This window comes from Nanorana parkeri, unplaced genomic scaffold (assembly GCF_000935625.1).
Source record: "Nanorana parkeri isolate BGI_ZX_2015 unplaced genomic scaffold, ASM93562v1 scaffold231, whole genome shotgun sequence".
NCBI classification, from domain to species: Eukaryota; Metazoa; Chordata; class Amphibia; order Anura; family Dicroglossidae; genus Nanorana; species Nanorana parkeri.
Genome location: NW_017306499.1, coordinates 1045989 through 1070840, shown reverse-complemented (window position 1 = coordinate 1070840; position 24852 = coordinate 1045989). Strand labels below are relative to the sequence as shown.

Genomic DNA, 24852 nt, shown 5'->3' with positions numbered 1-24852 from the left:
TATATATATATATATATATATCTATGTGTATGTATATATATACACATATATATTCATGCTCAGTGAGGTAGACAGCTAGGTGTTATTTGAATGTGTCAGTAGTGTCAGCTGATACCACCACTTGGGGAAGGAAGTTCCACATTTTTGCTGCTCTGACCATAAAGAACCATCTTCGCTATTGCAGATTAAATCACCTTTCCTCCAACCTTAAATTTTGGCCATGTGTCCTTGTCAAGTACCTAAGATTAAACAAGTTGTTGCCGGCTTTACAGTCACCGTTATTTAATTTTTAGATACTTATCATATCTAATCTGACGTGCCTCTTCTCTAAAGCAAAGAAGCTTATTCACCTAATTGTTCCTCATAGCTGAAGTTCTGCAGCCCCCCTAATTAGGACATCTAGGGCATCCCTTCTGTTGATGGGTAACCACAACTGGACTGCATATTCAAGATGAAGCCAAACCACTAGTACCCCTAAATCTAAATGTCCTAGCGTTAACCCCTTCTAATGCCTGTAAATAATAGCTGTAAATTGTTTGCATGCAAATCCATAACTTTGCATTTTGCAATAAAGACATAAAGACCCTTAGCTGCCAAGTCTCATCCCAATCCCATCCCTATTTATACAGTACTACGTGTGTGTGTGTGTGTGTGTGTGTGTGTGTGTGTGTGTGTGTATATATATACGCAGTACATTGCAAAAGTTCTAGGCAGGTGTGAAAAAATGCTGTAAAGTAAGAATGCTTTCAGAAATACATATTTTTATTGTTTATTTTTATCAATTTACAAAATGCAATGTGAGTGAAAAGAAGAAATATCTAAATGAAATCAATATTTAGTGTGACTACTCTTTGGCTTCAAAGTCAGAGATTTTGTAGGATCAGAGACAAGTGATTACAGTAGTATACCAAGCAGGTGCTAATGATCATCAATTTCATATGTAGGTTGAAACACAGTCATTAACTAAAACAGAAACATCAGTGTAGGAGGCTTAAAACTGGGTGAGGAACAACCAAATCCTGCTACTAAGGTGAGGTTGTGCAAGACAGTTTCATGTCACAGGTCATGCACCATGGCAAGACTGAGCACAGCAACAAGACACAAAGTGGCTATACTGCATCAGCAAGGTCTCTCACAGGCAAAGATTTTAAAGCAGACTGGGGTTTCATGATGTGCTGTTCGCGCTCTTTTGAAGAAGCACAAAGAAACAGGCAATGTTGAGGAATGTAGACGCAGTGGTGGTCCAAGGAAACTTAATGCAGCAGATGAAAGACACATCATGCTTACTTCACTTCAAAATCGTAAAATCTCCAGCAGTGCCATCAGCACCAAACTAGCGGAAACCAGTGGGACCCAGGTACACCCATTTACTGTCCGGAGAAGTCTGGCCAGAAGTGGTCTTCATGGAAGAATTGTGGCCAAAAAGCCATACCTCCGACGTGGAAGGCTAAGCGACTCAACTATGCATGAAAACAGAAAACTGTGTGCAAGTGTACCTAGGAGAACTGATGCTGTTTTGAAGACAAGGGGCAGTCGCAACAAATATTGGTTTGATTTGGATTTATCTTCTGTTCATTTACTTTTCATTTTCTTAATTGATCAAAATAAACTAACACTTTTATCTCTGAAAGTATTCTTGTTTTACAGCATTTTTTCACACCTTTTGCACAGTACTGTTTGTATACAGCCTATCGGTGAGAAGTTCAATTTGTTTGCATTTTAAGTTTAAAGTCATTTTTTTTTATTTTAAACACAGGGTTGGGGCATATGGGATTAGCATGAAGACTTATACTTCTATTTTATTATGTGTTTCAATTCTGTCCTATACAGTGGTACATCGGTTCATGAACTTAATTCATTCCGCGATTCTGGTCGCGAACCGAATTCGTCGTGAACCGAATCAAAGTTTCCCATAGGGTTCAATGTAAATAAGTTTAATCCATTCTGACTCCTACGAACGTGGTTGCAATCCGATTTTGGGCGCAAACAGAATCAAATTTTCCCATAAGGTTCAATGTAAATAAGGTTTATACGTTCTGAACCATATGTAAAAAAACATTTTAACCACAAAAATATGAAACAAAGTACAGTACAGTGTGAAGAGAGTGAACACCAACCTTTGCACTTTCTTTGGAGCCATGCTGGATTGAATAATACTGTACAGTACTGAATGTGCTAAAAAGCACACAAAAAAAGCTTCACAGCAAGTGTGCACTGGTCTGTCTGCGACTGCGATCTCGACTAGAGGAAGCCACAACCATGTATCAGAGCGGGGAAGATGGCCACAGTCGTGTTTGTTGCCCAATTTGGAGTTCGCGGACAGAAGTAAAATTTTGCTGAACATCCTGTTCGCGAACCGAATTGTCCGCGAACAGAAGCGTTCGTGAACCGAGGTATTACTGTATTCATAAATATAAAAATAATTAATATAATGATTACAAATATTGCATACTTTTATCTCCACGTGAATTACCAAATCATCCACTGAAAACAAAATAATCCTGAATTAGTTTGTACAATGAGCTATTACAGGTCTCAATTGTTTTTTACCCTTTTGAGTCAATGGCATAGAACCTGATCTTACCGGACCTCTGCTATCCAACTAGACAAAGTGTTTCATTTCCTCTGGTTTCCTCTCCAAACAAAAGAAGTGTAGGGATTTGTTTGTTAAAGCAAAGGTCCCATGAGGAATAGCTCAGTACTCTTGCTGAGCAGACGCGCCATGTGTTACGGTATGAAGAGAATTGATCTTGCTTTATAGTTTTTGTACATTCTCAGTTGCGTGCTCATCTTTCACCTCAATGAGTTTGATCGCTGAAATGTCATAAAAGATAATAGAGGTAATTTTAAAAAGTCTGTAAGCTCAGGCTTGTGAATTGTATTCACATTTGGATTTTCACAACTCCCGCTGAGCTTTAACACAACCTAAAATATACTTTATTTGTCTTTCTTAAAGCAAATCTCCATAAAAAAAATAGATGAAGACCTAATAATATTTTCCACACTTGAGCATTATTGCCCTCCGTGTCCTCCTGGGCACCCCTTGCCTTTCACGGTGAAAGACATCCAGCATAGGAAATATGCTGACAAGAAACAAGCTGAAAGTAGGAGAGTAGAAAGATGACCTCATCACTCTGTTGATATTTTTTTCTTTGTCCAATCAGCACATTGGGAGATCAGGTGCTAAAAAACATCAGTAACCACACATGGTGCTGAAGAGAAGAGATGGAACAGACTCAACAAGATGACATGTAGATAACATAAAAAAAGGAAGACACACACTTTTTTTAATGTGCAATTTTGGAGTGTTTGCATTAAAAAAATTGTTTAGCTTTACAGTATATCAAAAGCCAAAAATGTTTTTTTTTTAATTCCGAATAGAGTTGGGGAGGGTTGAGATTGCTGTCAGTTTTTTTGCCATTTGTGTCTTACTAGTGAGATTTCTTCACAATCAAAGGAAATCTCCTCTTGTTGTCACAGGAACAAGTGACCCCATTGGAAGATTTTCCCTCTATTCCAGCTCTGGTGGCAACTCAAAATTGGATTTACCCTTACTTTCCTGTTGACATTGGTGATCAAGTCGATTAGAGACAGTGAGACGGGGCGGAAGTAAAAATCTGACGGGTTCTTTAGTTGTCAATTTAACAACATAAAATAGAGAGTTATCTCCAGAATTTAGCCTGACTCTACAGCATGGCAAATAAGCATACTTCATCACAACCTTAAATTATTTTCCATCCTTGCTCTCTCATACTTATTCAAAACTAATAACCTTGAAAACTCTGTGCAACACACATCACGTGCCAGTGTTTTCAGTATACCACAGGGTCCAAAACTTGGCAACAGTCTTCAATTACTATGTCTTCCTGATAAAGGCTTCCTTCCCCACTGTGCAATGAAGGGAACAGTTATTATCTGATCCACAAACTACTCTGGAGGGTACTTCATGTGTCAATAGACAGAGTATAATTAACAATATTTAATTATGCCTGCACCAGTAGCAGTGACAGGTACATTCGGGTTTTCTATTTTATTGGAAGGCAAATGTGACTTGCTTCATGATAAACTTGGAAGTTACAAAATGCCACACATGGTAATATTCTCCTAAGAGGTTGATCACAGTATAATTTTGTATGTATTAATGACATACCCCTGTGCTGCGAACAGTGTTTGACACTTGGAATGTGAATCTCGGTTAGATTAGTGCTGACAGTGCATGAGTATGGAGCACAGGTAGAGCTCTGTTCTAAATATGCCTGTCTTTGTAGGCTAATTTTTTACTGGCAGTCTACCTGACATGCCCCCTCCCTGTGCATGTCTAGTAACAGCATTTGTCTCAGGTAAGCGCCTGGTGCCAGAGACATTATCTAATTCGTCTCCTTGTGAGCTTCGTGGTTGTAAAACAGTGGGGGGAGAAGGGTGTGCTGTCAACCACGCTAGCTCAGCATCCACAACACATAGAAACATGGAACAAAGTGCTACCTGCACTTTGTCCCCTAGATGACAGGAGTGACTAAGAGAAAGCCTCCACATCTAAGGACTGCTAGACTGCAATATATTCATTTTATGTAGTTCAGACACTCTTCAACATATCTGGATGTTGATTTAAATAGTAAATCTTTAATTTTTGAGTCCACATCGAGTCCAAAGCCCATTCCATTGGGAACATATTAGAATGAACCAGATTTAGCTAAACTCAGTCCCTTCAAAGTCCTTAAAACAAGCAAAAAATAAAAGGTAGAGCAAGTCCATTTTGCCTACAGAAAGGATCCTCCACCATACATAAAGTGATAACCTGATACATTATATAAGCTCTATAAAAAGAAAGGAAATATGTATTTTATAAAGGATCAAACATTCTCTTGTGAGATAACTATTTTAGGCCCAGCCACCTGGTTATCTTCAAATTCCTATAAAATAAAAGAGGATCCTGCTATGCTCTCCAAAATAACCTTTTTCTTTTAATTTCATCATATTGTACTGCCACAGCTGACAATGTGTAGGAAAAATAATTGCTGTGATAAGACTCTAGTTTAGTATAATGAAGCTGATATGAAATGTTCTTTACACTGCACAGAACAGTATAGTCTTCTCTGCAATTTTAACAAGATAATGGTGTCGGCGGCAGCATTCGCATTGCACAGATTTACTGGAGCGAAGAAGATTATATCTGGTAGGATTAAAACAAGTCATGTGTCTTTGATATACATTTCTGGCTTAATATAGACATGGTTTCATTAGACTTATAACTATATGTTAAGAAAATATAAGGCCTATACAAAAAATAAAAGGATAGAATTAGGTTTGCACAGATACCATCCTCAGCTCAGTATGTTTCCCTTATGAGGGATAAGGGATGACTGCTTCTGGCGCTTCTGGACACCAATTTTTTTGTTTACAGTACTCGGTACAAGTACGATGTACCAATACTTTTGAGCTCCAAGACTACACGGTAGTTTTCTCAGAGATACTGCCGGTGCCAAGAGCCACTCCGGACAGACAGCGCGAGTTGAGGGAGCTTAACAAGTGGCTCCGGAGCTGGTGTCAGAAGGAAGGTTTTGGTTTCCTGGAGAACTGGGCTGACTTCGCAGTCGGCTATCGGCTCTTCAGCCGAGACGGGCTGCATCTTAATGGGAAAGGTGCAGCATTCCTGGGAGGGAAAATGGTAGAAAGACTGGAGGAGCTTTTAAACTAGAAAGTGGGGGGGAGGGTATAAAAATAAAATTACTTAAACTAAACGTTGATAATTTAATCGTAGATAAAAATAACACAGAAAGTAGTAAAAAAGGAGTTAATAATAGTGGGCTCACTCCAGTCAATATAGGAAATCCGTTGGCACATGTAAGTATAACTAACAACGGACGACCGAAATCAAGGCAGAATAATAACAATAAAAATTTCAAGAAACTTTTGGACGATTTCTTAAGGGACCGTAATATACAGGGGTACGGGTACTCCTAGAATGAGATCCTAATAGGTTGGACTTGATGGACTAATGTCTTTATTCAACCTCAAATACTATGTAACTAGAGAAAAATTCAAAAATTAGGAGGCAGATGTTGATTGTAAGGAGCACACGGAGCTCCTGGGATTTGTACATCTCTGTTTTAATGTACGATTTTGTTTTTATAAATAGAAATAAAGGGATGCACAGATACCAGTTTTGCGAGTACTGGTACTTGCCGAGTACTTACAAGTACCAGTACTGATAAATTTTTGTTTATTGTCATGTGACAGTTTTTCTAAAACAATACAGACTAATGATTTCAGGACAGTGGTGGAGCGCCAGAGCCAGGTCCCAGCTGCAACCACTGCAACCCTGGTAGTTCTCATGAAAATGCCAAGTATCTGCACCGGTACTCGAAAAGTATCTGTGCATCCCTAGATAGAATGGGTGTACACATACATGAGCCCTTTCACGATATAGTTGAGCTTTTCCTAAGAATTCATTAATGCACACATTTAAGTAAAAGAATAAGTATGCATTATTAATTTTCAGCATTTGACCCTGCAAAGCATTTCAACCGCGATCAGCAGACTCTCCCTCCCAGTCCCCACCTGTACCGAGGTATGGAATTTAAGTTATGGGATGGGAGAAAGTATCAATGGGCTACATGTGTGCTGACTTCACCGCACTAGTACTCCACTGAGAACAACTCTGCTGCAATGGAAGGCGGGAATTGTAGTTTTGTCCATTCCCAGAACCTCTAAATGTATTTGTGAATGGATGATGCAGCTTTGGGGCCAAAGCCACACACAGCTGTGCCAAATTCAAAACTGATTTGGGGAATGTGACCATGTTTCATGTAACATGCTAAATATGTGTATAACATAATGCAGGTTTTGAAAAGTGGAGTTATTCTTTAATTGCTACAAGAATTACCACATAGATGCTGCCGGCACAAAATATAACAAATGCCATACTGACTGTTTGTGGACATACTGAGCCATTCAGTTCTTTAAATTCTTTTTTTTTGGCATTAATATGCTGATGTTCTTGATATTGGGTTTTCAATGCTAAAAAAAAAAAAACCTACAACACCGTATCCCCGACCTCAACCTGACCTTCAGGCTACCCCTCATCCTTATTCCTCCCTAACCCTAAATGAACCAATAAACTGTCCCTTAAAACAACCTTATGAGAATCTTTTCACGCCACCCAGTCTGGCATAAGCCACAGTATTTGGAACAGGGTCATCTTCTGATCTGAGGTCTGCACTGGGGCATATCTATTTGACAGGACTTCTTGTACTGTTTTCACTCCATATAAGAGCATTCTACCAATCATCAAGCTCCAGCGCTGTTGCATGGGGAGTCAATAGTTCTCTGTAAGCTGTGATTTACAAAAAGCTCCTTTCACACGGGCGGTCCGTTCATATCTGCCTGTCAATTTTTCAGGTGGATCTGATCAGAAGTCCAATGGGCAGCTGGATGTAAATGGACTGTGACGGATCAGAGGTAATCAGATGTTAACGGGCACATGTCCACTTACATCCAACTCCCCATAGACCTAAGACGGGTCTGGTTAGTTCAGTTAATGACATCCGTTCCATACTGCTCCGATCAGCTGGGCATAGATGCCCTGCTGGTCAGAACAGACGCCACCCATGTGAAAGGGGCCTCATGCTACTCATGGTTTACACACATCAGATCAAACCTGAACACTGGACCCCCTTAAATCTAACACATTACATAACCTCTAACACTAAGTTAACCCCTTAAAATCCATACTTACCTGACCACAGCTGGAAAAAAAAATCAGTCCACCCTGCACCAAGTTTGGAACTGAAAGCACCTTGTACCTGCGCCAATGATAAGCAGTGCCGAAATATCGGTGCAAAGACTGATTTTCGTCTAGTCATGGAGAGCATTTGAAGTGAGTGTAAAACATCATCAACTCAGCAGCTCATTTTACAACTAGTGTTCTGAGCTGCTCAGTCTGTAGAGAACAGAAATGTCTATATATACACCGGCATTAACAGAAGGTGGACTGGGCTGACTCCTAGTTAATCCTACAATTGTCCACGTTGAGACTAAGACCCGCCCTCTATCACATTTACGATTGTAAATGCAAATGCATTCTACAATAAAGTACACCTGTCAAGTATTGGGACAGCCACTGCTGGCCACCCGAGATTGCTAGTTCCCTTGCTGTGTCTGGTCTATACATTTGAACCAAAGACCCAAAGTATGTTTCAAATTAGCATCGTAGTGTGTACGCTTTAGTGTCATAAAAGGGTCAAAATTGCAAATCTCTATGCTTGTTCCAGGTTAGGAACTCAGAAAGCATGAATTAAAGCTTTTATACTTAATATTTGCTCTTGGTGATGTCTGTACCTTTAATGTCATTACAAAAAAACAAACAACTATACCGGATGTGACTCTCTACATACAATAAATGCTTGATTGAAAATTCTCCCTTTTATAACCCTATACCACAGTACAAGGTTTACCTGACACTAGGTAATGCCCTAAAATGTTTTTTTGACTTTCTGTATATGTGCTTCCTGTGCTCCCACTTCAGTGCTCTGTGCTGGTAATGACAACACCCCTCATTATAAGTGACCTCATGCAGACTTGTAGTGCTGAGGAAGGGGGGGGGGGGGGGGGCTCGAATCAAATCTCTATGCTTGTTCCAGGTTAGGAACTCAGAAAGCATGAATTAAAGCTTTTATACTTAATATTTGCTCTTGGTGATGTCTGTACCTTTAATGTCATTACAAAAAAACAAACAACTATACCGGATGTGACTCTCTACATACAATAAATGCTTGATTGAAAATTCTCCCTTTTATAACCCTATACCACAGTACAAGGTTTACCTGACACTAGGTAATGCCCTAAAATGTTTTTTTGACTTTCTGTATATGTGCTTCCTGTGCTCCCACTTCAGTGCTCTGTGCTGGTAATGACAACACCCCTCATTATAAGTGACCTCATGCAGACTTGTAGGGCTGGGGAAGGGGGGGGGGGAGGGGGTTCTGGCCTGGGCTATTTGATTACAGAGTGATCTGGGCAGGGTGGTCAAACGCTCATGCCTGTTGGATTTCTCAGTCATTTATAAATACTACATACTGTAACTGTTGGAGCAGAAAAGTAGAAATAAGACTGTGGAAATGAAGGTTGTTGCCACAATGTCTACCTGACTAAAAATCTACTTCTGTGATTTTAAATGGACTTTAATGCTTGTGGACTAGGCTACATAGCACAAATACGACTTGGTTACCTTTGCTATGTGACCAAGCATCAAAGCCCAATTCAATATTTTTAACCCAACCCCCACCCATGGCCACTTCTTCCTCAAAGTTAAACTGTGCCCAGATCATTAGCTAAAGTATGTACAAATTTTGAACATGCAGTAAAAGCACATTAAACCAAGCCCTCTGTAAGGATCGCGGCATGCATCCCCCTAAGGAACACAGCCACAAAGGACACTGTACGATCGCGGCTTGCGTTCCGGGGTGGAACGCAGCCGCAACCGGAAGTAACATCGCCGATGCGTTCCAGAGTGGAACGCATCGGGGCGGGAAAACGTCACCGGCTCCTCCCCTTCACATCCTCTTAAATAGCAGGAAGCCAGGTCAGTATGGCGTTCTATTATTCATTGAGAAACGCCAGCTGACAGCCTGCTCCCTGCTGCTGGACTAAAGAACCAAGGACTGAGAGGATCACCCTATTGAATAACCCTACAAACAGCAAGTATTTATGGTGTAGTGTTGCTAGGAAGATTGCTGCCCATAACTGTTACTGGACTCTAAATTACCTTCTGCATTTCTGTTGCCTTAATAACAGTGGACTCTTACTTCTTAAAGGGGAAGCAGTGATTTTCGTTTCAAGGTACTTTTGCCTATAATTTGTTTGCTGCGCAGGGTACGCTATACTACTGTGAACCCATAGTGTGCGACCCCTTACTCCTATTGATTAATTGCGGCATATGATGGTAGAGCTCCAAACTCTCCGCTTAAGACTCTGAGAGTGACGCCTGGAGCTCGACCCTGACGCCGTACCCTAGGAAACCCCCTACACTTGTGTAGCCTCCGCAGCTGAGATTCACCCGAATTGCTACACTGCATTAGACCCTCATTAACATCTGTATATATAAGCAATGTGAGCATTTTCAAAGTTCACAACACAGATAATGCAAATTTTTTTTTGGAATAGCAGATCTTAGAAGCCTGCCAGCCCTCTAATGTAAACAACCAGTGGGTGTTTATAAGCTGTTATAACTGTACTTCAGTCTGTGTTGTGATCTTTGAGCGGTCAGAATGGGCTTGTTTTAAAATTATTTTATTGTTTGTTAAGGTGGAACAGATTCCAAAACTTTTACTTTTAGCTTAGTATAGAGCAAGGAAGGGTTATATCCCGTCACTTTTGCAATCTGTGTCCCATTTGGGAGATTTCCCTTTACTTCCTGCTTGATATTCATGACAGGAAGTTAAAGGAAATCCTGCCATAGTGAGGGAAATCCCTGGTGGTTAGCAGGTTCACCCGACCTGTCCCTGTTGGGCTGTCCCTGGCAGTGCCTGTCCATGTCTATACCTCCTGCTCCTTCTTCCTGACACAGGCACAGCCATGGACAGCCCTATACACAGCACAGTACAGCCCCAGACACCGGCACCCATCCGATCAACTCACAGCCCTGCAGAGATCCACATGCTGCCCAGGTGATATCGCAGCCTTCTGCTCTGTTTGGATGTATTGTGCTGCTGTGGGGGGATCATGTATTGTGCTGCTGTGGGGGGATCATGTATTGTGCTGCTGTGGGGGATCATGTATTGTGCTGCTGTGGGGGGATCATGTATTGTGCTGCTGTGGGGGGATCATGTATTGTGCTGCTGTGGGGGATCATGTATTGTGCTGCTGTGGGGATCATGTATTGTGCTGCTGTGGGGGATCATGTGTTGTGCTGCTGTGGGGGGATCATGTATTGTGCTGCTGTGTGGACATGTATTGTGGTCTGCAGACATCTGTATTTAGCCCTGGTAAGAAACTGCCCTAAAATCATCAGTTTGTGTTGTTTTAGAAAAAAGCCACGTCACTTTAAGAAAAAGTATCGGTAATTGGTATTGGCAAGTACTTGTACTTGGTCTTTAAAAAGTGGTATCGGGACATCCCTAATCGATTATAATCGATTTAGTCGATTAGTTGTTGCAGCCCTAACACAAAGGTATAACTAAAGCCGCAGTAGGCCCAGCAGCAGTGACATTTGGAAAATCTATCCAGGAATATGTATGATAACAGCTGTAGAAGTATTCAATATGCTTCAGTTTGGGTTATTGCATTAGAAAGGCCCCACTCTGAGTAAATGACATTGGATTTCATACAGAGATTGGAGAGCCCGAGGAATAAAATAATTATTTTATGGGGCCAATCTTCCAGATATTGCGCAATGCTCTGCCCCATGACAAGCCTCTCTGCATGTCAGAAGACAATCAATTTGTCATATCTCTTTTCTCACATCAAAGCTGTCATACTTGTCAGATATCTCTGTAGGCTCTACCGTCACCTCGGGTCACCTGCCACACTCTTCACCTACCTTCATCACACATGCCTGAATTCCAGTTTCCTGCTTAAATTATCCATCCTTAACTTCATTGTTCCTAACTGTGCCACAAATAATACTATCACTCTGCGGAATGTCATAATCCAATCTGACAACTCCACTCAGCATGTGCAAGAAAAACAAACAAAGCAGGTCAGGAATAATCATCATTTTGTTTCATGGAATAGCAACGTGTTTCTGGTTTAAAGCCGAACTCAAGGAAAAACGGCTTAATACAAACTTGAAATGCGTATGTGGGAGCTGTTTTACCTTCCTAAGGCTTTTTAATTGTGTTCATCCAGTCTTTGGATCCAAGCAATCCTGCCAATAAAGACTGAAACGCTTGCTGGGGTCCTCGGCGGCCTTCCTGCCTGTTTACAGCGCCAGCCGCACATCTCCTCCTCCCTGGGGAACTCCGCCTCCCGCAAGACCCCCGGTGAGATCTCGCACAGCCCCCTTGAGACCTCGTGCAGCCCACCTGAGACTCTGCACCGCCTACCTGACACCACCCACAGCCTCCTGAGACCTGCACAGCCTCCTGAGACTCCACAGAGCCCCCCTGAGACCCTTCACAGCTCTCCTGAGATCCTCCGCCGGAGACACTTTAGGCCGGCACCTCGGAAAAGCACAGAGTATGTCGCTTCATATTATTCTGCATTGCTGTAAAATGTATTGCTGGGGTTTGTAGTCATCTATAGCCAGGTGCCATAAGGCATTGCTGTATAATGTATCGTTGGGATGATTAGTCCTCTCTAGCTGCATTGCATCATATTAGGGCTGCAACAACTAATCGACATAATCGATTATAATCGATTATTGAAAAAGTTGTCAACTTTTTCAATAATCGATTAATCGGCTCCTGATTGGTTGGCCCTGTTCACGGCTTAACACACGCTGCTTGCCACACCTCCTCCCCCACCTCACGCTCGCCGCTGCCAGACCTGCCCGCATCCACGCTCCCGCACCTCCTCCGCGCCTCACGCTCACCGCCCGTCCAAATCCACGATCGGCACGGGGACGCGGGGAGAAGAAGTAAGGAGGAGCAGGTGTGGGGGGAATGACAGCCGCCGATAGATAGGCCCCATCTCAGAAACAAGTTGCTGGAAGTCTGCTCAGGTAAGCCTGCACTCCCACCCCCACATGGTGCTCTATAATGTATTGCTGGGATATGTATTCCTCTATAGCTGATGGTACATTGTGCTGTATATTATACCATCAGCTATATAGGAATACAAATCCCAGCAATACATTGTACACTGCATGTATAATGTTTTGCTGGGATTTGTTGTACTCCTATATAGGCGGTGGTATTCTGCATTGCACTGTATAGAGGACTACCCATCAAGGAATACCACCAGCTATAGAGGAGTACAACACCCAGCAATAGTACATTATACAGCGCAATGCAGAATACCGCCAGCTATAATGTACTATTGCTGGGATTTATTGTATTCCTCTATAGCTGGTGGTATTCTGCATTCATTGCTGTATAATTTTACACTTTATTTTTTATCCGATTAACCGATTAATCGAACTTAATAATCGGCTAACCGATTTTGAAAATAATCGTTAGCTGCAGCTCTACATTATATTGCATCGTATCATATCGTACTGCATTGGTATCATTGAGTACTTGAGGAAAGGTATCGGTACTCGTACTTGGTCTGGAAAAAATGGTATCGGTGCATCCCAAAAGACAATCATCAAGTGTGACCTGCATCTGTACCGGGACAGAAATGTTCTCAGCATGCTCTCCTTTCTGGTTGCTCCATAGCCTTTTTGGGTATCCTGAAACCCTACATACAGTATATGAGTACCAGATTTCTGTTTGTTTTTTTAAATCAACTATACCATACAGTATACCACTTACCATACCATTACACCATAGAGACATCAATACTACACTCTTTTATCCCTTCTTGTTTCTCTTCTATGCTTCATTTTTAGAGTATTTCTTTATACTCATTATTTGCTTTCCAAGAGAAAGTTCTTGCTGTAGGCATTGTGACTGAGCTTTTGTTATTAACGACTGCAGATCCAATCACAACTGGAGACCACTGCAACAGTTATCAAATGACAAAGCCCAAATCTGGTAAACGTGTGGATTGTTTTCTACTCATGAACATCAGTAGATGCTCCCTGTTTATATGTACAACACACATAATGGCTCTGTGGCTCAGTGTGTAGCACATCACCATAGAGACCATGGCTCTCTATGGTGACTGGAACATGTCTTTCCAACGTCTTAATGAAAAATGTACAAAGCTGCATCTGTATCTTAACTAGCAATATAAAAATAGTCCAATATGTATTTATTTATTTTTTAACTGTGAAGCTAATATACTAAAAGGGGAGTTTATCAAAACCGGATGAGACAAAATCTGGAGCAGCTGTGCATGGCAATCAATCAGCTACCTTTTCATTTTCAAATCTTAACTGAGCAAACTAAAGAGAGAAGCTGATTAGTTACTGGGGGCAACTGCTCCAGATTCTATCTGCTCCAGGTGTAATAAAAAAACCCTATGTATTGCCCCCCTTCTAGCTCCATCACAGCTATGCACTGACTGGAGAGACGGGCAGGGGAGGGGGCGGGCACAGCTGACTCTGACTCTAGATATGCAGAGCCAGCTGTCAATCAGCCAGCGGTTTGGATCTCAACAGTATTGTCGGGATCTGCCCCAGCTGCCGCACTCTCAGCATATAGAGGGCATAGTTCTCTTTTAAATTCAAGTACCTTAACTATCAACAAAAAAGTCTTATTTGTGCATCACTTGGCTGTAGATCCTCAAATCATCTCACATTTACAGGGTTATTCACAAAAGGGTGAAGGAGAAATGAACAATCTAGGCCAAAATAGCTGATTTGGAAGAATTCTCCAATTCAGCACACTTTCCAGTTGAGCTATGTTGTCCTAGATTGTTAACTTCTCCTGTCTTCTCCAAACTCTTCACCACTTTTGTGAATAACCCTGTTAGTTTACTCATTTGTACTAAGATTGTAGTCCATCACAGGAGTGAGCTTGGAGCAGTGACTATTTTACAACAAACACAGGGACCATGGGGAACAAAAGTAGCCCCCCTCCAGAAGGAAGGACAGTGTCAGCACCAATTCAGAGATGATTTGAGGATCTACAGCCGAGTGATACACAAATAAGATACATTTTGTTAATAGTTAAAGTACTTGAATGCATTTTTAGGATTTAAAAGAGAACTATGGGTTAACCTTTTTTTCTCATAGTTCTCTTTAGGGTGACGGGAGGACATAACACACAAACAGCCGATGTTCGAGTCGAACTCTTGCTCATCCCTATTCATAATGCAATAACATGTAAGGAAAGGAAAAGATGGTAAAAACAAAAACGGAAACAGCAAAGTTTCTACTAACATTTTATCTTCTTAATTAAAGAACTATATATCAACCACTGTGGATACAAGTTGTCAGTAATGCTTTCCCAGGCTCTTCCCCTTCTCTTTCTGTGTGGTGGTAGTAGGAAGTGACTATAGAGGACAGAGAGGCTGCAGACCTCCTTCCTGCAGCCATCTTGCTCTGAGGATTTGTGTGAGCACATGGCAGGTATCCATGTGCCTCATTCATGCATTTTCATACATTGCCTTTGACTTCGATGGGCCTCAAAATGCATGCAAATAGACATAAAAACAGACCTGAGCTATATTTTAAAACACATTACAGCGCTCAGCTGTGAACAGGATCTTTCTTCAACACTGCCTTTGTTCCATCACTGACTTTTAGCACATTTATGCATCTTAAAGAACAACTCTGACTTTGATTAACCCTGGCAATGGGGCTACCCCCGCACTGCAAGGGTTAAGTGCTCTTTTTTTGCCTAGGGTTAAAAATAAAGTTATACTCACACGATCCACGGAGCCGATTGGCCTGCCTCCTCCAATGCTTTAGAGATGGTCCCTTTGCGTCCGATAAACTGTGTCTAGAATATGATGACTCAGGGACCATAGACCACTGTAGCGGAGAAGGAGAGAGGCTCCAGGGACCGTTCTAAAAGCCAGCTGGCTACGAGGATCAGGTGAGAATAACTTTATCATTTTTGACGCTAGGCAAAAACGAGAACTTCACCCTTGTATCCCCACTGCATGGGTTAATAAAATATTTACCCAGAGTTCTGCTTTAAAATACAAAAGTGTAAATGGGGCCAAAATACATTTCGGCTTGTGCTACTAAAACCTGTAAACAACAGGACACAGAGAAAAACATGAACACATGAGGCAAGAGCTCCACCTGCTGGCAGGATAGAGGACTACATAATAATTATATGCAACATTTTATCAAAATGTCCCTAAGCGATAAGGCTGCACTATTGTAACAACTCAAGAGTGGATATTTACATTACTGTAGATACCCATTGGCAACCCTTTAGGATATCAGAGCTTCTGTGATAGCTGCTTAGATAACAATGGGTTAACATACACCTCATGTATTACTCGGCCTGGTGCGTAATTTATCCCCCAAATTCATAAATTGTTAAAGATGCTGATGGAAGCTCTGCATAAACACAATGGGAAATCGTTCTGGCAAGCTTAGCAAAATCTAGCTGCTATTTTGTTCCTGGTTCCTGTCTAAGTCTGACTCGGCCATTGCCAAAAGTATCATACTGAAATTAAAAGAAAGACCAAAGCTGAGAACTAAGTGCCTGATTCATCACGGAGCCACAACACAGCAGAGAGACCCTGCGGTTTTAGAGGCAGTGTTCTGCAGTTATGGATAGGTTGTTATTCTCTAGCCAGTTTTCCAGGAAGTGAATTAGAGAACGACATCAATCAAGCTGATTGATCAGACTAAGATACAAGTCCAGGTACAGTATGGCTAGCTAGACTTTCTCTCATCTTCCAATAAATCTTCATATAAAACAACTTGCAATTACAACGGAGATAGGCAAATAAAACATTTACAAAACAGCAAAATAATTTTAAAAAAAAACTGATAGAGAACTTTTAAGTAAACAGTAAAAACATTAAGGGGGTTATTCACGAAGGAGCCGAAGGATTAAGCCGAACCCTCGGCTGCAGGAACCATTTGTCACAACTGGCTCCGCCCATCTGTGTACTTTTGGCCGGCAGCTGTCAAATCGCTCATTCTGCGGCGAGTCATTATCGGCGAGTCGGCGTCATCGTTCATTGTGATTGACCTTGGATTACATCGCTGGAAGACATGATTGACCCTGGATTGCAGCGTTGGATCATTTACATGGTACAACTACCCCTTACTCATTCACAAGGGAGGGGAATGTGGGTGCCCCTTTATGAAAGAGCGTACCCAGATGCAGATGAGCACCCCTGCCCACAGACCCCCACAACCACCAGGCCAGGGTTGTGGGGAAGAGGCCCTTGTCCCCATCGGCATGGGGACAAGGTGCTTTACCAGGAGCTCCCCCCTGGAAAATCACCCTCCCAATGCCAACAGCATGTGGCCTGGTATAGTGGAGGGGGGATGCTCACTCGTCCGTCCCATCCCCCTTCCTGCCCTGCCAGGACAGTGCCTGGATTAAGAGTCTAATATGGAATTTTAAGGGAACCCCATTTTTTTTTTCCATTTATGGGCATTAAGGTTCCACCTTAAATTCCTTCCAGATCTAAAGGGTCTGGTATTACTTTTGCAAGGAACCCTATGCACTTTTATCTTTAACTCGGGGTCTCTCCTAACATTCCTATCAGACCTAAAGGGTCTGGTATGAATTGGAAGGGGGACCCCACGCTGTTTTTTTTCTTCTTTTGTTTACACGTCATTTTTCATTCTGTTTGTTAACTCTGATGTAGCAAACAGAATGACCGAGCCAAATGCTGCACAAAGGGAACCGAAGGCAGACAATGTACACCTGAAATAGCCGTACACGGCTAAAGTGAATAGCCAAACAGGCTTCGGCTCCCTTCACTTCGGGTTGGGTATTCACTCAGCATTGACGCGTTTCCGAGGCTATCCCTCCTTCTTCAGTTCTAAAGAAGGAGAGATTGCCACTGAAAAGTGTCAATGTTCTGCCTGCCTTTTATCATTGAAGCTTGTCCCTCCAAATTGGGGTTTAGCGCTCTCTACACAGATTCTTAATTAAGTGGCTAGGATGGGCACTCTGATTAGACAAGGGAAGGAAATCTAAGTATCGATGAAGTCAGGGAACATCAAACCCCTCTAACCACGTGAAACTCAATCAGAGAAGCACACAAGGAAGTTTTTTTTTGTTTGTTTTTTTTTACAGTTCTTCTTTATAGTACAGAACATAGTACAGCTAGTAACCAGCCTTGAATATGTAGCTCATCTTCAACTCTGTCAGTTTAGCCCCTGTTGGCACTAGAGATGTAAAATTTCTGGACATTTTGAAGCCATGTTTTTTTCCGGAAAAGATTGACATTTTTGGAAAAATTCAGTGTGGAATATTTTTACAAATTGAAAGTCATTTTGTTACACTAGGAACAGGAAATGCAGTGTATATAAAATTATTATGCTTGAAAGAAAATGTACAGCTTAATCAGTAAATAAACTAAACTTGCTTTTTAAAATCTATTTTATATTTGCAAATTGCAGCTTTGCTCTCAGCAGAAGTTGCACTGTGGAAATGTTTCCAAACTCTAGATGTTGGTCTCGCCATTTTACTGAGAGGAGAAAAAAAAGAATTTACTGAGCAGACTATAGGTAAACATTATACTGTGACAGTGCAGAACATTATTAGGAATCATTTAAAGATTATAAAGATAAACTAATTTGTCAGACAATTGTACCCTCTTACCTGTCAATTAAAGCCTGAGAGGACAGAAACTATCATCTACTATCATACCAACAATCACCCAACTGTAGGAAGTACAAAATAGAGCCCATGAGCTAACTAAACTGGAGCCCTGCCTCTGCAGCGCCCCTAGTGGCAGAAATGCATATTTCCTTTTGAGTTTGAGAACTGCATTGAGAAGTACAGTGTTACTTGAATTGTATTCCAGGATTTGCTTGTCTTCAGCTGAGAGAATGTGCAATTATTTAAGACTTTATGTAAAGTCTCAAATCTTTCATTAAGGTCTTCATGTTATATAGTTTGAATACCATGGAAAGATATATTATGTATCATTGTAAAAGAACATATTCCACACTCCTTTTTTTTATTTCAATTTTTCCTTTAAAAAAAAACAAAAACGGCCTTGAAAAAAAACCTGTATTTGTCCAAATTTTTGCGGGTTTTTTTCCAGCCCTTCCCATCTCTAGTTGGCACTACGTGTGCAAGTAGGTACCTGTAAGTGTTTGGCCTTCAAGCTTATGCTTTTGTCTTTTTTCAAATATCTTGCTACAGCATCCATTCCTAAGAACAAGCTCAGGAATGAGAAGCATGTTGCTGTGTTATAAATATAGACTCTCCACAATGACTTGACACCTGGTATTTGGGAGCTTTTAGTACCTGGAACACTTTCTTTTCATGGTTCACTCATCTTCTATTCTTTGCCAGCTCTCTGACATTTTAGAAAAGTATTTTTTTTTATACAAAACACGTTTTACTAATACATTTGACAATAATGTATATTTCCTGGATAGACTGTAAAAAAATTACTGCGACAATAAATTAAAAAAAATTTTAAAATATATTAGCTGACAGTGTCAGACTTGGATCATAAATCAGACCCAGCTTATAAATCACAGCAACCCATATGTGTATATGACCAAAGCTTGGTAAGCCAAACACAGCACAAATGTGTATGAATTGGCATGACTGCTGACTTTAGAACGGTGAGCCAAGTCGATGAAGAGTATGGGCTGCAAGGAATATAATTGTTTTAATTTAACTTAATTTAAGTGCTATTTCGCACCCAAAATACCTAACTCAGACCCTGAAATTCTAAAGTATACTGCAGCCCTTTTGGAGCCTGCCAGAGCGGACAATCGATAATATGAAATCACCTGCACCCCATACAGCGTACAGACCTTGAATAAGAGGTGGGTGCTTGAAGTGACAACACGGATGGCGCTGGGTCAGATACAGTTCATAATAGAAGTCACCAGCACTCCATGATATGTGCAAGAAGTAAAGCACTTTTTATTGAATCGTCACGTGCGTCAAACAGCCAACGTTTCGTGGCCACGCAGGGTCCCTTCTTCTGGGCGATATAGTCACTATGTCGCCCAGAAGAAGGGATACTGCGTGGCTCCGAGACGTTGGCTGTTTGACACATGTGACGATTCAATTAAAAGTGCTTTACTTTTTCCACATATCATGGAGTGCTGGTGACTTCTATTATGTCAGAGCTGACAGACTCGTATTCTGGGTCTATTTAACAGGCATTACCATTTGCCATTACCATTACCATTATGTGGGTAAGACGAAATGCCAATTTCAACGCCAGGTGTATGATCACATCTATCTTATTGAAAGTGGAAAACTTACAACTCCAATTAGCCGCCATGTCGGCCTTACACACAATTGTGATACATCTTCAATCAAATTTGTTGCCTTGGACAAAGTTGATAGAGACCTGAGGGGGGGATTTGATAAATGTATACTTCAGAAAGAGACGCGATGGATCTACAACTAAAATGCTTACAACATATTAGTCACTTTAAAAAGGCATTACTTTATACCAAATATATAAATATTATTAAGCAATAGATATTCAAAGAGAAATTGTAGGATAACGAAAAGTTTTACTCTTGCTTCTAAAACCTCCGTGTAGTCACATGGATAAAATCTTTTTTGCATGGACCGCTAGCAGTGGTACCTTCCCAATGTTGATTACAATGCTACAGAAATAATAACTTGGTATTTTTGCCTAACTATTTTTACTAATTAACTAATGTTAATAATAATCTATTAGTCCCACCATATCCCCATGCCGGTCAGACTTAAAGAGAATATTTACTCCTTTCAAGGATTTTTTTTTAGATATACATGTGCAAGATAAGTACATCTTGTACATGTGCAGGGGTGTGGAAATTTTGGAAAAATCTACTTGTCCAAGGACTAAAGCGGGGGCAGAATCTACTTGTCCCTCATGACAATCTACTTGTCCTGATACAAAAAAAATAATTTTAACCAAAACCGTATTTAGCAGTGCTAAGAAGCGCTTCTCATTGGTCAGTGCAGTCAGGTGACTGCGTTGACCAACGAGTGCTTGCAATTTGCGAGCGAAATTCAGACTGGAACTGGAACAGGTACAGATAGTACACCCGTACTGGTGGACGGGAAGGACCGTTTGCTGAAAGTTAAGTATGGTGGGAGGGAGATTTGTGCGGGTAATTCAGTTTTCCCAAATTACTTGGGAAAGTGAATTTACCCTTTAGGGTTGGTGCAGACTTGGGGATTCCCAGGGCGTGCGATCGTGTGCGGTTGCATACAGCGGTAGCATCCGCATGTATGGGGTTACATCTGCGTGGCAATCACTGAAAAAAAGGTAGATGTACCTATTTTCACGACATGCACAGTGCAGTGTTTTCGACCGTGATCGCCCGCGGCGGTATTGCAGCAGGAAAACACGCAATCTGCCTGCGGATGACTGGTGTGCCATTAGAAAATAATGGCACTGACAGCACGATCGGCGATGGTGTGCGATTCCGTGACCACCCAGCCATCCGCTCGGTTTCGTGCACGATGACCGGGCAGTCACAGATCGCACACCACTGCCGATCGCGCTGGCAGTGCCATTATTTTCTAATGGCACCCCAGTCATGCCAGGCAGATTGCGCGTTTTCCTGCTGCAATACCGCCCTGCCCGTGCGGTTGCACACGATTGCAGTTGAAAACAGTGCGCGTTTATTCGCGTGCAGATGGGGGCAGAGGGGCTGGTTTAAATTTTTTCTGTTTATATTTACTTTGTAGAAAATGTTCATTTGTTTTATTATTTTTACTTAAAGGAGAACTATGGGGTCAGTGTTTTTCCCCATAGTTCTCCTGAGGGTAACGGGAGGACACAAACTAGCTCGCGGTATACTGAGACGCCGCAGCCGGAGCGGATCCCGACTTAGACGACGGGATCCGCCCAGCTGCGTGAAGGACAGCTGGCTCTGCCTATCTAGAGGCCAGCTGTAACCCGCCCCCTCCCCTGTCCGTTCCGCCAGTCAGCGCTGGCAGATCGGAGCGGGGAGAGGGGAATCCAGCCCCTCACCTGTCACGGCAGAGAGCCGTGACAGGATCGAGAGGTGAGCGATTGCCAGTATCTGTTCGCTCACCTCCCGATCTACTGAGCCGACCTGTGACAGTCTCATTGTCACAGGTCGGCTAGAACTATGAGGTGAGTGAAAAGCACTCACCTCATAGTTCTCCTTTAAAATATGTTTGGAAATCGCCTTTAATCGCCTTTTTATTTTTTACATTTTTATTTAGTTACATTTTTAATTCATATTTTTTACTTTTTCTTTTTAGCTATTTAAAAAAAAACTTGTAAGCCAGCCCTGCTACGGACAAGTAAAACAGTGCAAAAACCACTTGCCCGGCGCCCGGAACTACATGTCCCGGGCGTCGGGCGATACGAATTCCACACCTCTGATGTGTATCTAAAATTTTTTTATCAGTCTGTGTGTATAGCATTGCATTATATACGTATGTATGTATGTATGTCTGTCTGTATGTATGGGAGAAGCCATATTTGCTCATTACACATACAGGTTCTCCTCCCTGCTTTCCAGTACTACAAAATTACTGTGTTCTCCTTCTTACAAGTCTATGGGGGCTATTCACAAAGGACCAGAAGGATCTAGGCATAGCTTCGGTTGATCATTCAGCTCTCTTTGGCCGCCTGAGCCCTTCGGTTCAGTCGAACCGAAGGGCTGCTGTACGGGCTATTCACAATAGCTCGTACAGCAGCCGAAGGCAGCTGAGCGGCTCAGCATTTGCTTTAGCTCCAGTCCAGTCAGCCGAAGAGGGGTGAACGGCTTGCCGAAGGCCGGCCTTTCGCCTCGCAAATGCAAATAGGGGCGAACGGCAGCGAGTGAGCTGCCTGAGCTTCGGCTCAGCTAATCCAGATGTTGGATCGGCTGAGTCGAAGTCCTTCTGCACTTCGGTTCAGCCGAACATGCTCTGCACTGAAGTGCAGCCAAAGGCAGCCGATGTACGGCTGAAATCGGCCGCACAAGCCAGAAGTGAATAGCCAAACGTTGTTCGGCTCACTTCACTTCGGCAGGGTTATTCACTCGGCTGCCTTCGGCAGCTTTGTGAATAACCCCATATGAGTAGGGCAATTCACTTCAAATAATGCATTCCCAATATGCTTGATATCTCAACGGCTGTTAGGCAGAGAGGTAGAGTGAATGAAATGGACCATCTACCCTGCCTTCATTGGCTAAACTGCGGCTGATACAGTAACATAAAGAAGTAAAAACAACAACATAAACTTGGGAGACACAGCAATCATTATTGTAAAGTAATCACTCAAAATATGTGCCACTGAAAATACACTATACTTTCCCTGCATGTCCCGCAAGTTAGCGTAATTTACAGCATGATCATGGTCGTGCTGTACTACATGAAAAAAGCATGGATGATATTTTTAGTTTTAAATAGCTCCTTAAAAAGGTCTAATTGAGGTGTGAAAAAACATTTTTACCCCAGGTAAAAACATTTTTACCTGATTTTCTTCATGCGAAACTCTCATCTGCTCCCTCAGAACAGACATCCTAGCTGCCTCCTCCTTACGAAGGACTCTTTCTTTTTTGAGTTCTGGGCTCCAGAATGTTTTAATACTGTTCATGGAAGATCCCAGCTTGCTGTCTTTAATGTCCAGCTCCTTCCGTAGAAGCTCATTTTCCCTCTGTAGGTCCTTCAGCTGTACCTGAAGATCGAGCATGGTGCTGTCTCTTACCTGTCTCAACATGGAAGGAACCTGGTGATGGTGGTGATGATGGTGTAAGGGGCTGGTCAAGCCTATGTGGTCAGTATAGGACAGGACATCAGTGTGCGAAAGGCCAGCTGAAGCAATGTTTGGACTGCTACCCATGGCTGTGACCCTTCCGCCGTAGACTGCTCGATTTGTAGCCCTTCCAAGTGTCATGGTTCCTTTTGGAAATGTAGTTGCTGCTACACCCTCATGGTCACTCAAGTACATGGGTCCAGATGTTGCATAGGCTGCATTAAGGGATTGTATATTCTCCATCGACAGTGTTTTACCTGCTCCTCCTCCACTGCTTGTTCGTCTATGGCCCAAACGAGGTGATCTTGGCAAACGAGGTGATCTGGAAGGACTGCCTTCCAAATTAGTGATTGTACGAGCACTTCCATACATAGCTATGCTGTAGTTTGGTACAATATAGTATAAATTGAATAACAATCACACTAATACAATAGCTCAATAGCTATCTGCTTTCCAGCACTTAGAGAGTTCCTTGGGATTTCACTGGTGTCCGTCCATCATGAAGACCCGTCAAGCAAAACAAGCCTAAAAAGAAAAACAAACAGTAAAACCGTAAATATATTTAAATTGTATAATTTAAAATAAACATTTGCAAACTTTATAATAAAGCCATGATTACATTTTTTTGTGTCCCATCGTCTAACCACACCCATAACTCCAGCTTGAGCTGGCTCAGATGATATGGGTCAGATGATACTGCGGTGGTCAGAAAGGTCCTGCGGTGGTCAGAAAGGTCCTATCAGTAAAGATTCCCTGTAGAACAAGGCATGGTGAGCCAGTAGGTAACACAATATGGAACCATGTCATATCTGTCGTTCATTGCTTTGACAAAAAAATTCTCAGTTGTTGGATATTTATGTTGATGATGAATAACAACTTTGAGGACATACTCTGATACCAAGTATATAAACATCATGTTTTGAATACATAAATAGACGTCGGTGATTTGTTGCAATAGATTTTCATTGCTGGATACTTTGTTGGACTCTCGATACATATGTTGTTACATATGCCATTAATTTCTACCATCCATTACTTGGCTATCATACACTTATGGCCTAAGGCTCTGTTCACACCTAGGCGTATCGAATATGCGCGTTTGTCGCGCATTTCGTGACGTGCATTTTTACCGTGATTCGCTGTAAAAAAAGTGCGATAAACGCGCGTTTTCGATGGCTACTTGGCTGTATCCCAATGGAAACGCACAACAAAAACGCTGCAAAGAAGCTCATGTACCTTTTCAGGCGTAGTCCGTTTTGTAGCGCGTTCAGACGGGCTGACATACAGGTGTGAACCAGGCCTAAGTTGGATGTTGATCATACCACTAGCCATTAGGGGGGTTGGAAGCATTTTTAAAGGAGAACTATGAGGTGAGTGCTTTTCACTCACCTCATAGTTCTAGCCGACCTGTGACAATGAGACTGTCACAGGTCGGCTCAGTAGATCGGGAGGCGAGCGAACATATACTGG

General features: G+C 42.0%; 1 protein-coding gene across 1 annotated transcript in view; it reads right to left on the bottom strand.

The window, feature by feature from the left end:
- Positions 1 to 23859, bottom strand: part of ERC2 (ELKS/RAB6-interacting/CAST family member 2) — a 617894-nt gene extending 594035 nt beyond the window's left edge. Inside the window, exon 1 of the mRNA XM_018556277.1 lies at positions 23101 to 23859. Coding sequence (XP_018411779.1) covers positions 23101 to 23754 — 654 coding nt within the window. The 5' untranslated portion in view covers positions 23755 to 23859. The remainder of the gene's footprint in view (positions 1 to 23100) is intronic.
- Positions 23860 to 24852: the final 993 nt, after the last annotated feature.